The following is a 14,710-nucleotide window of genomic DNA, read 5'->3' on the forward strand; positions in this document are numbered from 1 at the left end:
CCGCGCGGCTAGATGACGTCACGGGGCGTTTCTGCTCAGGCGGAAGCCCGGGAAGCGCATCTCTGGTGAGTGCATCCCGGGTCTTTCTCATCAGAGCCAACTGTGAGCTGAGGGGTAGGGGTCAAGTCCCGGAACCCCTGATCCTCCGTAGGCTCCTAGCGCCCTCTAGCCTCGGAACAGCTGCTAAAACGGCAGGGGCTAGTGGTCGGGCGTCTGTTCTTCCCTTTCTTTCTTGTCAATCTTGGGCTGGCTCCCAAGATCCAGAGGTCTGCAAGAGGCGACTGCTGGGGCAGGAGACCCGGCACAGAGGCCACGGCGTGTTTGGGTGCCTGGACCGAGCAGTGACAGCTGCACTTCCTTCCTGCAGGCACCTGAGCCACGGCTCCAGGATGGGAAACAGTGCCCTCCGCGCTCATGTGGAAACCGCTCAGAAAACGGGTGTCTTTCAGCTTAAAGACCGTGGGCTAACTGAGGTGAGACTGAGAGGCACCCGACCAGGGAATTTAGTGGGAGAAGGATGGTGGGGATGGTGAAGTTGATTCCGTGAGGGATTCTCCGCACTTTGAACTCTTCTCTCCAGTTTCCTTCAGAGTTGCAGAAGCTGACGAGCAATCTCAGGACTATCGACTTATCCAACAACAAGATCGAGAGCCTACCGCCTATGATTATAGGGAAGTTCACTCTGTTGAAGAGCCTCTCCTTGAACAACAACAAACTGAGTATGGCATTTGCGTCTGGGAAAGCTTTTACTGCTGTTAAGAAGGGTGGTGCCCTCTTACAAGCTGATTTTTGTTATGAAACCGTTCATATTGCTTAAGACGCAGGAGAACGTCAGAGACCTTTTAAGTTTTCTATCTCTTGTAATTACATCTACAAACCTCTTGTAGTATAATGATTGGTACTGAGATGCTTTGGATGGGGGGATTGAAGGGGAGGGCATTCCAAATCCCATAAAATTTCCATCAGATTATGGGGAGGCTCATATACAGAATATACACAGAAATGCTTTCCTGCATTTTTGATGGCACCCTTACCTTCTGAAGATTATGTTGGTAAGAAATGGCACACTCTGTGGGAATTCTGTGTATATTAACAAGAATCATAGCAGGCTGCCATATAGTTTTTATAAATGTTATCAAAGGTGTTTTCCAACTGTGTCACATTCAGGTTTCTGTTTTTTTTGTCTTTGCCAGCTGTTCTTCCTGATGAGTTATGCAATCTGAAAAAACTAGAGACATTAAGCCTAAACAGCAATCACTTGAGAGAGCTGCCATCTACTTTTGGGCAACTGTCAGCCCTCAAGACCCTAAGCCTTTCTGGGAACCAGCTGCGAGTACTGCCACTCCAACTTTGTAGCCTACCACACCTAGATGTGGTGGATCTCTCCAAGAATCAGATTAGGAGTGTGCCTGACATCGTGGGGGAGCTGCAGGCCATTGAACTCAACCTCAACCAGAACCAGGTCCAGAGCTTAAGGGTTTTTTTTCTACATTATATATATATATGAGTGTACAGTCATTTAACCATTTTTCTTCTCTAAGCTGTAATCATGGAGCTGGACATCAGAAGCTGGGTGAGAGGTGTATAGTCTATGGGCTGGACTAATTTCAAAGGCTAAGGTCTGTGGAGTTAGTTGAGACACTGGTTGTGTTTTTTGTGTAGGTATTTTTAGGAAAGTGGGATGGGTTGCAGGGTGGTAATATAAAAATTTAAACTACTGTCTTACAAATCTTGAAGAGTTCTTCAGATATTCCTCAAGCATGATTCTAGTCATCTAGCATGGAGCACTATCAGGTAGACTGGAAGAGCAACTTACATTCATAGGTTCTCAGAGTTGGATATCAGAGGTGTCCTCTTTTGACCTCTTTTCAAGTGTGTGTCCTGCTTTTGATAAGAAACAGTCAGTGAGTCTGACCAGGCGGTGGCGCAAGTTCAAATCCCGGAGGTGACCAGCTTGAATGCGGGCTCATCTGGCTTGAGCACAGGCTCACCAGCTTGAGCTCAGTGTTGCTGGTTTGAACATGGGACCATAGACATGACCCCATGGTTGCAGGCTTGAGCCCAAAGGTTACTGGCTTGAAGCCCAAAGTCGCTGGCTTGAGCCCAAGGTCACTGGCTTGAGCAATTGATCACTGGCTCAGTTGGAGCCTCTCAGTCAAGGCATATATGAGAAAGCAATCAATGAACAACTAAAGATCCACAACAAGATGGTGCTTCTCATCTCCGTCTGTCCCTGCCTGTCTCACTCACTAAAAAAGATAAAAAAGTCAGTGATAGGCTTTCTGAAGATAGCCCATTTCATTGTTGGACAGCTTTGATTCTAATATTTCAAATTTGTTTTCATTATTTCAGAACTTGTTGGTTATTTTCTGACTGGAGAACCAAATCTTTGTTTTGGAAATAAGGCACAGATGATGAAACATTAAACATAGACTAGATGGCCTTTATTTTTTTTTAGATTTATTTTATTTTTTCATTTTTTAGAGAGAAAAAGAGAGAAGGGGGGAGGAGCAGGAAGCATCAACTCCAATATGTACCTTGACCAGGCAAGCTCAGGGTTTCAAACTGGCAACCTCAGCGCTCCAGGTCAATGCTTTATCCACTGCGCCACCATAGGTCAGGGCCTTTAGTTTTTTTAGTGTATGTGCTTCTAGATGTATAGTCCAATACAGTAGCCACTAGCCACATGGGACTATTAAAACTCATTTAAATTAAAAATTCAGCTCTGGGTCCTGGCCAGTTGGCTCAGTGGTAGAGCGTTGGCCTGGCGTGCAGGAGTCCCGGGTTCGATTTCCAGCCAGGGCACACAGGAGAAGCGCCCATCTGCTTCTCTACCCCTCCCCCTCTCCTTCCTCTCTATGTCTCTCTCTTCCCCTCCCACAGCCAAGGCTCCATTGGAGCAAAGTTGGCCCGGGCACTGAGGATGGCTCTGTGGCCTCTGCCTCAGGCGCTGGAATGGCTCTGGTTGCAACAGAGCGAAGCCCCAGATGGGCAGAGCATCGCCCCCTGGTGGGCGTGCCGGGTGGATCCCGGGTCGGGCACATGCGGGAGTCTGACTGCCTCCCCATTTCCAACTTCAGAAAAATACCAAAAAAAAAAAAAAAATCAGCTCTGGCCAGGTAGCTCAGTTGGTGTTAGAGCATTGTCCCAATATGCCAAGGTTGTGGGTTAGATCCCCGATCAGGAAACTTACAAGAATTAACCAATGAGGCCCTGGCTGGTTGGCTCAGCAGTAGAGCGTCAGCCTGGCATGTGGAAGTCCCAGGTTTGATTCCCGGCCAGGAGACATAGGAGAAGCACCCATCTGCTTCTCCACCCTTCCCCCTCTCCTTCCTCTCTCTCTCTTCCCCTCCTGCAGCCAAGGCTCCATTGAAGCAAAGTTGGCCTGGGCACTGAGGATGGCTTCATGGCCTCCGCCTCAGGCACTAGAATAGCTCTGGCTGCAACAGAGCAACACCCCAGATGGGCAGAGCATTGCCCCCTGGTGGGCATGCCAGTGGATCCCGGTGGGGCACATGCGTGAGTCTATCGGACTGCCTCCCCACTTCTAACTTTGGAAAAATATGAAGAAGAAAAAAAAAAAAGAAGAATCAACCAATGCATACATAAATAAGTGGAGCTACAAATTGATGTTTCTCTCTCTCCACCTAAAAATAAATTTTAAAATACTCGGTTCCTCAGTTGCCACAAGCTATATTTTAAGTGCTTAAAAACCATACGTGGGCCTGACCTGTAGTGGCGCAGTGGATAAAGCGTCGACCTGGAAATGCTGAGGTTGCTGGTTCGAAACTGGGCTTGTCTGGTCAAGGCACATATGGGAGTTGATGCTTCCAGCTTCTCCCCCCTTCTCTCTCTCTGTCTCTCCCTCTCCTCTCTAAAATGAATAAAAAAATTAAAAAAACAAAACAAAAAACCATACGTAGCCCTGGCCTATTGGCTCAATAGTAGAGCATCAACCTGGTGTGTGGAAGTCCTGGGTTCAATTCTTGGTCAGGGCACACAGGAAAAGTGACCATCTGCTTCACCACCCCTTCTCTACCCTTGCCTCTCTGTCTTTCTCTTCCCCTCCTGCAGCCATGGCTCAAATGGTTTGAGCAAAGTTGGCCCTGGGCGCCGAGGATGGCTCCATGGCCTCTCCTCAGGTGCTAAAATATAAAATAGCTCAGTTGCTGAGCAAGGGAGCAGCGGCCCAGACAGGCAGAGCATTGCCTGGTAGGGGGCTTGCTGGGTGGATCCTGGTAGGGCACATGCGGGAGTCTGTCTCTACCTCCCCAACTCTCACTTATTTAAAAAACCCTACAAACCTATCATGTGACAACCCTGGCCACATAGCTCAGTTGGTTGGAGCATCGCCCTGGAGTGTGGAGGTTGCTGGTTCAATTCCCTGGTAAGGGCACATACAGGAGCAGCTCAATGTACCTGTTTCTCTCCTTGCCTTTCAAAACAAAACCTGTATGTGGTAAATGGCTACCATATTGAACAGCATAGATATAGAACATTCCAATTATTGTAAAAAGTTTTATTGGGACAAAACTATTTTAGATTGTAGTGATCTTAAATTATTTATGAAATTCAGTATGTTTTTGTATTTTTCTGAAGCTGGAAACGGGGAGGCAGACAGACTCCCACATGCGCCCGACCGGGATCCACATGGCATGCCCACCAGGGGACTATGCTCTGCCCATCTGGGGCATTGCTCTGTTGCAACCACAGCCATTCTAGCGCCTGAGGCAGAGGCCACAGAGCCATCCTCAGCGCCCAGGCCAACTTTGCTCCAATGGAGCCTTGGCTGCAGGAGGGGAAGAGAGAGAGAGAGAGAGAGAAAGGAGAGGGGGAGGGGTGGAGAAGCAGATGGGCACTTCTTCTGTGTGCCCTGGCCGGGAATCGAACCCGGGACTCCTGCACGCCAGGCCGATACTCTACCACTGAGCCAACCGGCCAGGGCTGAAATTCAGTATGTTTTTGAAGATGTTAGCCTCATCTTTAACTAAATATTCTTGTATATTCTTGAGCATTTTGGAAAGAAATTTTTGAGTATTTGGGCAGAGGGGAAACTTGGAAAAAAGTTAAGCAACAAGTATTAGTTGAGCACTTACTCCTCCACATTCATACATGCCAATGCCTTTATCAGTGGTTCTCAGATTTTAGTGTACATCAGAATAACCAGGAGAGCTTGTTGACAGATCGCTGGGCCCCACTTTCAGTATTTCTCATTCAGTAAGTCTGGGGTGGGGTTTGAGAGTTTGCATTTCTAAACTATATCTTTTTTTTATATATATATTTTATTTATTGATTTTTTGTGAGAGAGAGGAGTGAGAGAGAGAGACAGAGAGAGAGAGAAGGGGGAGGAGCAGGAAGCATCAACTCTCATATGTGCCTTGACCAGGCAAGCCCAAGGTTTCGAACCGGCAACCTCAGTGTTCCAGGTCGACGCTAGAGTTTGCATTTCTAAAAAGTTGCTAGGTGATAGTCTGAGATGATACCATGCAGAGTAAATATATTTGTTGACTTGGAACATTTAATGGGCAAATGAGCTGAATGAATTAAAGATAATTGCTTGGTAATGAGCTTGAGGGCCTTCAAAAAAAATGATGCTACTGAGAATAGACATGCTGAGTTGATTATGATGGCACAAATGGAAATGCACTAAAAATTGGGAGATGCGGGCATGGAACAGAGGTGAGAGACTTGAGATCTTAACAGAAATGATGGCTTTATGAATGAGGCCCTCTCCAGTTGGCTCAGTGTGTGTGTGTGTGTGTGTGTGTATATATATATATATATATATATATAGAGAGAGAGAGAGAGAGAGAGAGAGAGAGAGAGAGAGAGAGAGAGCACGCGAGCGCATCAGCCCAGTGTATGGACATTCCAGCTTCAATTCCCTGTCAGGGCACATAGGCGAAGCAACCATCTGCTTCTCTCCCTCTTCCCCTCCAGCTGTCAGTGGCTTGATTGGTTTGAGTCTCAGCCTTAGGCACTGAGGATAGCTCGGTTGATTCGAGTATCAGCCCTAGACAGATTGCCAGGTGAATCCTGGTTGGGGCACATGTGGAAGTCTGTCTCACTATCTCTTCTACTTTCAAATAAATTTAATAATAAAAAAATGAGTGAACTTTAGGAGAAAGTATAGAAAGAAGACCAACTATTAAGTATCAGGGACTACTGCTTGAAAAATGTCCATAGGAACAAGAAGGGAAGCCAACTCAGGAATAATTCAAAATTTAGGAAGAAAAACCCTGTACTTAGACACAATAAGGAGTTTCTATGAGTGATAATATAATCATTTATGTACAAATCAAAGATTGGCAGTTGATGTAACAAAATGTTTATGGTGGTAAATTGCAGGTAGCTTTTCTTTAAACTTTTAAAAATTTGATTCTCAAATTTTCTAGAGTAGTGTTTTTATTATCAGGAAATTTTACTTTCAAAAAGCCACTGACCTTCAAAAAGCAAGTTTTCTGCCCAAAAAAGTGCAGGAGTGCCTGACCAGGTGGTGGCACAGTGTATAGAGCATCAACCTGGGACACTGAGGACCCAGGTTCGAAACCCCAAGGTTGCCAGCTTGAGCATGAGATCACAGACATGACACCATGGTCACTGGCTTGAGCTAGCGGTCACTGGCTCAGTTGGAGCCACCCCCCCAAGGCACTTATGTGAAGCAACTAATGAACAACTAAAGTGCTGCAATGAATTGATGCTCCCATCTGTCTCCCTTCCTGTCTCTGTCACTTTCTTAAAAAAAAAAAAAAAAAGTGGAGTATTAACAGACACTAGATGACAGGCTTCTGAGTAGTGAGAAAATGGTGGTAAAAAGAGAACTAGGACAGAGTCAAGCAAATTTTTTTTTTGTTGTTTTAAAATAGTAAAAACAAACAAACAAACCGAAAACCATTACAGTGCTCATGCTATTTGTTTTTATTGTTCAATAGATATCTCAGATCTCAGTAAAGATCTCTTGCTGTCCACGCCTTAAAGTTCTTCGCCTGGAAGAGAACTGTCTTGAGCTCAGCATGCTTCCACAGAGCATCCTCAGTGATTCCCAGATATGTCTGCTTGCTGTGGAAGGCAACCTTTTTGAAATAAAGAAACTTCGAGAACTAGAAGGCTATGATAAGGTATGTTTTGAAGTACTTCTGCATTTCTAGTCACTGCTTCAGAGAAGAGAATGGTGAAGTAACCAACATGAATGTTTATAGCCACAGGCTGCATGGCTAATCCTATTTGTCCACAGGAGTTGTTCCCCATTTTGGAGGTGGGTTCTAAGAATCAGACAAATTCTTGTTCCAAGATTTACTGGTATTGGATTGTACCAAGATGACTTTTTCTTTAGAGAGTGTATTGTAAAGCATCTTTGTCTTTTGATAGGTTTCCTATATTTTAATAGGAATTAAAAATTTAGAAGATCCCAAAACTATGTGCATTTAGAATAGGTAGCTTTGTAGGAAATGAGGGACCTTATCCAATAAAAAAATGAAAAAAAAACAAACACATGAAAACCTAAGTAACAAACAGGATAGTATTTGCTCATGCCAAAACACCACATATTCTTTTATTTTTAATTTTTAGTACATGGAGAGGTTCACGGCCACCAAGAAGAAGTTTGCATGACATTCTTCACAAGCATGGGAATCCTTATAGGACACTGATTTGGAACCTGATGCAATCTGGCTGACTCAAAGGCTCTTGTGGTCAAGGATATCTGCAGTAAGGAGCTGATACTCCAGGAGATTATATTGCATTTGATCTTTTTCCTTTTCAGGGCTTATCTCAAATAGCTAAAAGGAATCAACAGACAGAGTTGTTTGGAGTCATAGATGGGGCAGTGGACAATGTTGATCTTCAAAATCAACATTAGTTTGGCCTTCAGGAACCAGAAGCTAGTTGCTATTTATACAATGAGGGGATGCTGCCTGGTAATAAAATAGCTCCACACAGCTTAAAATTTCTTGTTTAGTTTCAATGTGTGAGCTTTCATAAAAGCAGCTGCCATCTCACCTCTTGTGTGTTAACATTCACATTTTTTATAAAATTCAAATAACTTGTAAGAGGCTGCTATGCTTAATCTAAGAACTTGTGTTTTATTCCAGCCCATCAGTTCAATTATACTATTTATATTTGGAACTTAGGATACACATAAATATGTGACTGTCTCAACTGAAAGCGTACTTTGTCAGAGAAGCACCAATACAACACTAAGACATACTCCCCAAGGCTGCAGTAGCGAATCTTTACTATTGCAGATGCCTTATTGGTAGAGTGCTTGAAAAGCTAAAACCATATATGCAAAACTTGTAAGATACAAGGGGTTTTAATAATCAAGATTTTCCTGAAGCTTTGTTAGAAATAATCTTATTTCTGGTAATCCTTTCCCCCTTCTTGTACTTAGAACTCTACTAATCAATTTACTTATCAAAAAACTACTACAGTATTTTAAGACAACCTATGTTTATCAAGTTTATTCTCTGAATGAGAGAATACAGTAAATAAAAAATTTTTAGTAAACTTTTTCTTTTTTTTCCCTTGAAGATGGAAATGGGGAGGCAGTCAGACAGACTCCCGCATGCGCCCGACCGGGATCCACCCGGCATGCCCACCAGGGGGTGATGCTCTGCCCATCTGGGGCATTGCTCTGTTGCAACCAGAGCCATTCTAGTGCCTGAGGCAGAGGCCATGGAGCCATCCTCAGTGCCCGGGCCAACTTTGCTCCAGTGGAGCCTCGGCTGTGGGAGGGGAAGAGAGAGACATAGAGAGGAAGGAGAGGGGGAGGGGTAGAGAAGCAGATGGGTGCTTCTGTGTGCCCTGGCCGGGAATCGAACCCGGGACTTCTGCACGCCAGGCCGACGCTCTACCACTGAGCCAACTGGCCAGGGCCTGTAAACTTTTTCAATGGAAGAAAGGTACATCCTTTAAAAGAAAAGGAGAATTTTAACCTGTAAACGGCTCTTTGTTGGAAAGAAAACTGATTAGAAAGAAATGTTTCATGTTCCGGTTGTATGAGTACTGCAGTGCTTTCATGTGATTGATACACATTTTGTGGTAGTGGAACCATGCTTATTAAGAGAAACTGAGCCTGACCAGGCAGTGGCTAGAGCATTGGATTGGGATGCAGAGGACCCAGGTTCAAAACTTTGAGGTCGCCAGCTTAAGTGTGGGCTCATCTGGTTTGAGCACAACTCACCAGCTTGAACCCAAGGTCACACTGGCTTGAGCAAGGGGTCACTCGGTCTGCTATAGCCACCCGGTCAAGGCACGTAAGAGAAAGCAATCCATGAACTAAGGTGCCACAATGAAGAATTGATGCTTCTCATCTCTCTCCCTTCCTGTCTGTCCCTATCTGTCCCTCTGTCTGTGTCACACACACAAAAAAAGAGAAACCGAGAGTACAAAGGTAGATGGTTTCAGATTGTTACTGACATGTACATTTAAAAAGCTATCACTGTTATTTTCTGAAGTTTTGTCTTAGACAAGGAGCTGTTATTTACCATGTATTGACAATTCTTATTTTACAAACCTAGTTTGACCTTTATGTCAAGAGATCCTAAGAACCTAGTATTTAATCTATACAGGATGTTTCTCTGACCTTAAATATGGTCTGGGTATTCTTTTTCCCATGTTATTTTGTTTCTTAATTTGGGGAGGAATAGGAGTACTAATTTATCATTAAGTTTAAGAAAAAATTTCAATGCTTAATCTTATTGCTTTATTGATGAAACAATTAACATTTCTCTAATTATTTTATCAGTACTTATCTAATAAATCAGAACTTATAAGTTGAACTTGAACGTCTCAGCTATGTAATTACTAATTGGAAGTTAAAAAGTATGACCATCAACGACTACTACCTTTCTCAACGTGGACTCAGCCTTATTCCAGATACCCTTTCTTCGCTCTCATTTACCTGCCTAATCATACCAGATTATTCTGCTCCTTAAATTCATAAATGCAATGTCTCTCTCCTTTAACTGCTTTTATATTATTTATTATTTGCTCATCGCTTCTTGGCCTTTTGGCTAAGATCAAGTGTAGTACATTGTTTGCTCTGTCAGAAATGCCCTCTTGCCTGACCTGTGGTGGCGCAGTGGATAAAGCGTCGACCTGGAAATGCTGAGGTCGCCGGTTCAAAACCCTGGGCTTGCCTGGTCAAGGCACATATGGGAGTTGATGCTTCCAGCTCCTCCCCCTTCTCTCTCTCTGTCTCTCTCTCCTCTCTTTCCCTCTCTGTCTCTCTCTCTCAACTCTCTAAAAATGAATAAATAAAAAAATTAAAAATAAAAAACAACAACAACAAAAAAAAAAATAAAGAAATGCCCTCTTACTAACATGCTCCTTCCCTATGTTTAAGCCCCTTTCTAAGCTGAATTAATGGCTCCTTCATCTGTTTCTTTTTTTTTTTTTTTTTTTTTATAATAACTTTTTTTTTTAATTTAATTTAATTTAATTTTATTTTTTTAGAGAGGAGAGAGACAGAGGAGAGAGAGACAGAGAGAGAGAAGGGGGGAGGAGCTGGAAGCACCAACTCCCATATGTGCCTTGACCAGGCAGGCCCAGGGTTTCGAACCGGTGACCTCAGCATTTCCAGGTCAACGCTTTATCCACTGCACCACCAGAGGTCAGGCCTCCTTCATCTGTTTCAATAGCACTTCTCACATTCTGTATCCATCTGTCACTTGCTAGACTGAACTACTTCAGGGCAGGAACTATGTAAAGCAGTATGTCCAAAGTTATAGTACATAAGTATTTAGATTTAAATATGAACAAACAAAGCAGGTTGATCTGTGGTTCAAGAAACCCACATTCTGGTGGCCACCAGCCCTAAGTCACCTATATTCTTTTAGAGCTTGGTTGGCAGTGTAGACTACTGAATAAGCTTATAGGCTTTGGAGTCAGAAATATTTTGGTTTGAAGCTAAAGCCTGTCATTTAATAGCTTTATGAATTAGAGCAATTTATTCTCATGGGTAATAATAGCTCCTGCTTTGAGTTCAGGAATGTTAGGAGGATATGGTGAGAAGATACATAAAAAGGTATTTAGCATAGTGCCCATAACACAGTAAGCACTCAATAAATGGTGTCATATATTTCATCTGTAAGATTAAAATAGAATTTAGCATGTTATATAAAAGTCTTTGACCAGACACCAAGTTAAAAAGGATGAAAAAAATAACTAGAGAATATTTGGGCATACAATGTCTGGGAAGTAGATATTTATTTTTATTTTTATATATTTTTTATTTTGAGAGACAGAGGGAGAGAGAGGAGAGAGAGACAGGGAGAGAGAAGGGGGGAGGAACTGGAAGCATCAACTCCCATATGTGCCTTGACCAGGCAAACCCAGGGGGTTTCGAACTGGCGACCTCAGCATTTCCAGGTCAACGCCCCATCCACTGCACCACCACAGGTCAGGCAAGGGAAGTAGATATTTAAGTTAAGGGGATATTCACAATCCACAAATGACATAATATCTAGCATTGAAGTGATAATAAAGGATGAATTAAAACTCAAGAAAATAATAGGCACAACTATAGAGGATAAAGATCATTGTCCATTATAAGACTGGAAATTTAAAGATGGAGCTTACTGTTAAAAAAAAAAAAACAACAACTAAGCCCTTGGCTGGGTAGTTCAATTGGTTAGAGCATCATCCCCACACACAAAGATTTTAAGTTTGATCCCTGGTAAGGGCACATATAGGAACAGATTGATCTTCCTCCCTCCCTCCCTCTTTCTCTCTCTAAAATCAATAAATAAAATACTAAGTTCAGAAGGAGATATACTGTTTTGTTTTGTTTTTTGTATTTTTCTGAAGCTGGAAACGGGGAAAGACAGACAGACTCCCGCATGCACCCGACTGGGATCCACCCGACACGCCCACCAGGGGGCGACGCTCTGCCCACCAGGGGGCGATGCTCTGCCCCTCCGGGGGTCGCTCTGTTGTGACCAGAGCCACTCCAGCGCCTGGGGCAGAGGCCAAGGAGCCATCCCCAGTGCCCGGGCCATCTTTGCTCCAATGGAGCCTCGCTGCGGGAGGGGAAGAGAGAGACAGAGAGGAAGGAGAGGGGGAGGGATGGAGAAGCAGATGGGCGCTTCTCCTGTGTGCCCTGGCTGGGAATCGAACCTGGGACTTCTGCACGCCAGGCCGACGCTCTACCACTGAGCCAACCGGCCGGGGCAGGAGATACACTGTTTTTTAACTCCTTAGTTATAGGTTAATATGCTCAAGGTCACACACCTAGTAAATGACTGAACCAAAATTTGAATTCAAGTGGTCAGACTGCAAAGCGGTGTTAACCACTTCAGTTACTACCTTTCAGAAATAATGTAAACAAGTTTCCAAAAATGTGGGCGAAAAATCAATAGCTTCTATTTCTAGTGTATTATGGGCTAATTTTTATGACCTTATCCTCTTTCTCAGCAGCACAATCTTTAAAAAAGTTTGTAACCTGAGATCCATGGATGGGCTTTTAAGTCCCATTTATGCATGAGTCATGTTTTTGTGTCTATTTCTCTATGAATATAGGCTGTGTTGTCTTCCATCACATTCACAAAGGGATTCTTGACCCAAAAAGACCTCCACTCTAGAGATAATAGCAGCTATCACTTACTAAGCTCTTGCATTAGCTAATGCTGGACACAAGTCTAAGTGCTTTTCATGCATTACCATGTTGAGTGTTTGCAAGAACTCTGAGGTGGGAATTGTTGATCCCCATTTACAGACAAGGAAACAGGCACAGGAATGGGCTTATAGTCACTCAGCACCCAGCAAGTGGCAGAGCTACAGTGTAAATCCAGACACTTTTGCCTAAGCTTACAGTTCTAACCATTTATACTGTGAGGATAGCTTATTGGTATCCTCAGAACAATTTCCTTTAGCCATAACAGTGTTAAAGAATTTTTTTAAAAAACAAATGTTTTTAGAAAGGGAAGCTAGGTATACCACAATCCCCAGTGTTTATACCTTCTTACTTTACATATGTACCATCACCTGCCAAACTGCTCGTTGGCATGGAGCATTTCTATTACAGAAGGCCTAAACAAATCTCACCTTAAATATTTTCCTCTTCAGCCCTTGAAAATTCTATGTTTACTGTACCTTCTCAAGTGGGTTGTAGTTCCCTCCTTTCAGTCACTAGTGTATTTAAGCTCAAATGAATAAAAGACTTGTAATGATTAAAATGAGCCTCATGACATGACAAATCATAGGAGTCCCCTCAGTATTTCCAGTAAAATGGGAGAAAGGCCTAAAGGCAGCTTTCTGTTGGAGTGTTTCTTAATTTATGGACCTTTGCTTTACTCAATTTGTTAAATAACAGCTGATGAAATGACTCCCCCCCATCACACACATCCAAAATAGTCACAGAAAAACTCTTACCTATTTGAAAGAATGATTCCATTAGTTACAAAATTTAATTTTAAGGATCAAGCAATGGTTATTGGTCAAACCAATTCACATTAATAGCTGTGAAGTGTGCAGGAGCTAGCTTTTACATAAAGGTGACAAATACCAATCAGATTCTTATAACACTGTTCAGGATCTAAATAAGTATGATTCTGAACACAGTTCAATACAAAAGGCTAAGAGAATGATAGTGCAATCATCAATAATCAAACCAAAGGCATAATTTTCCAAATCACTTTTAGTTAAACAGTTCTAGTTTTTTAAGTTTAAATCTACATAAAACTCAAAGCAATCTAAGGATTTTTCTACCTGAGATCAAAACAAGTTTATATTTCCTATCTAAACATAATTCTTGTCATTGAGGTAAATTTGAAGTCACATGATATATTTTGTCAAAGTTTCCCAAAAAAATTTAAGCCCTGTTTTAGAGAGAAATTCTCATGTTACACATACATATTTACATATTTTTTCTTTAAAGACTAATGACAAATTTTTGAGGTTATCAGGCTTGAATTAGGACCATGATACTAAGAATATGAAAATAAAAACCCATTCATCTGTCCAAAGTGTTACTGTATGGTACAATATGAAATGTGATCACAGAATTTGTACATATATAAATCACCAAGAGTTCAGGAATTAAGTTCACTTTAAGAAAACTAATTCTTTCCTCAAGTGGAGGTTGCAAAGTTGTGATATAGAACAAAAATATTGCATATAAAAGCTCCAAAAGAAAGTATTAGCCTAAATTAGCAATAACTGCAACTTAAATTAAATTCTAAACCCAACTAGATCTTTACTGTGGCTATGCACCTTTTTGCTTTGTGGCGTAAAGGTTTCACTGAGGTAACCACCTCTCATCTCTTGCTTTTCCTTGCACTCCCCAACCCCTGCCCCCAGCTTCCTTTTTCATGGCTGTCTTTGGCAGTGCTCCCATATCTTGAAAGCAGAAGAACCTGCTATGGTAAATGAGGACGGTGAAAACACTATATATGATGTATAAAAATCAAGGTAAGAGTATAAACTGAGAAAGAAAACACTAGAAGGAAGGCTGAGCTGCAGTCTACCCTCAAGGGAAAAAGAAAATGAAAAAAAAGGAGTTGTTACTCCATGCCCTTCTTCCACATTATCTCCTGATTAGAAAAACGTGGAACCAAAATTTCAAACTCCAAACAGGCAATGACTAAAGGAGGAGCTAGGCAAGTGAATAAATGGTAAAGAAGTACAGCAGCACTTTAGCTGTCAATGAGTTTCTTTGCTCTGGCATTGGCAATATCAATACGATCTTTGTTGGCGTCAGCCTGAAAAGAAA

The 14,710-nt window shown here is 42.5% G+C and overlaps 2 protein-coding genes across 4 annotated transcripts in view; one reads left to right on the forward strand and one right to left on the reverse strand.

Annotated features, from left to right (window-relative positions):
- Positions 1 to 37: 37 nt before the first annotated feature.
- Positions 38 to 8,547, forward strand: LRRC57 (leucine rich repeat containing 57). Its single transcript, XM_066388438.1, has 6 exons — positions 38 to 65; positions 368 to 473; positions 581 to 719; positions 1,194 to 1,462; positions 6,933 to 7,118; positions 7,570 to 8,547. The coding sequence occupies exons 2-6, from the start codon at positions 390 to 392 to the stop codon at positions 7,609 to 7,611; spliced, it is 720 nt and encodes a 239-aa protein (XP_066244535.1). The 5' UTR covers positions 38 to 65; positions 368 to 389; the 3' UTR covers positions 7,612 to 8,547.
- Positions 8,548 to 13,367: 4,820 nt separating this feature from the next.
- SNAP23 (synaptosome associated protein 23) overlaps positions 13,368 to 14,710 on the reverse strand; it is a 52,466-nt gene continuing 51,123 nt past the window's right edge. For all 3 annotated transcript variants that reach the window (XM_066342183.1, XM_066342180.1, XM_066342182.1), the window contains one exon: positions 13,368 to 14,699. In XM_066342183.1, coding sequence (XP_066198280.1) covers positions 14,634 to 14,699 — 66 coding nt within the window. In that variant the 3' untranslated portion in view covers positions 13,368 to 14,633. The remainder of the gene's footprint in view (positions 14,700 to 14,710) is intronic.

Source organism: Saccopteryx leptura, chromosome 6 (assembly GCF_036850995.1).
Source record: "Saccopteryx leptura isolate mSacLep1 chromosome 6, mSacLep1_pri_phased_curated, whole genome shotgun sequence".
Lineage (NCBI taxonomy): Eukaryota > Metazoa > Chordata > Mammalia > Chiroptera > Emballonuridae > Saccopteryx > Saccopteryx leptura.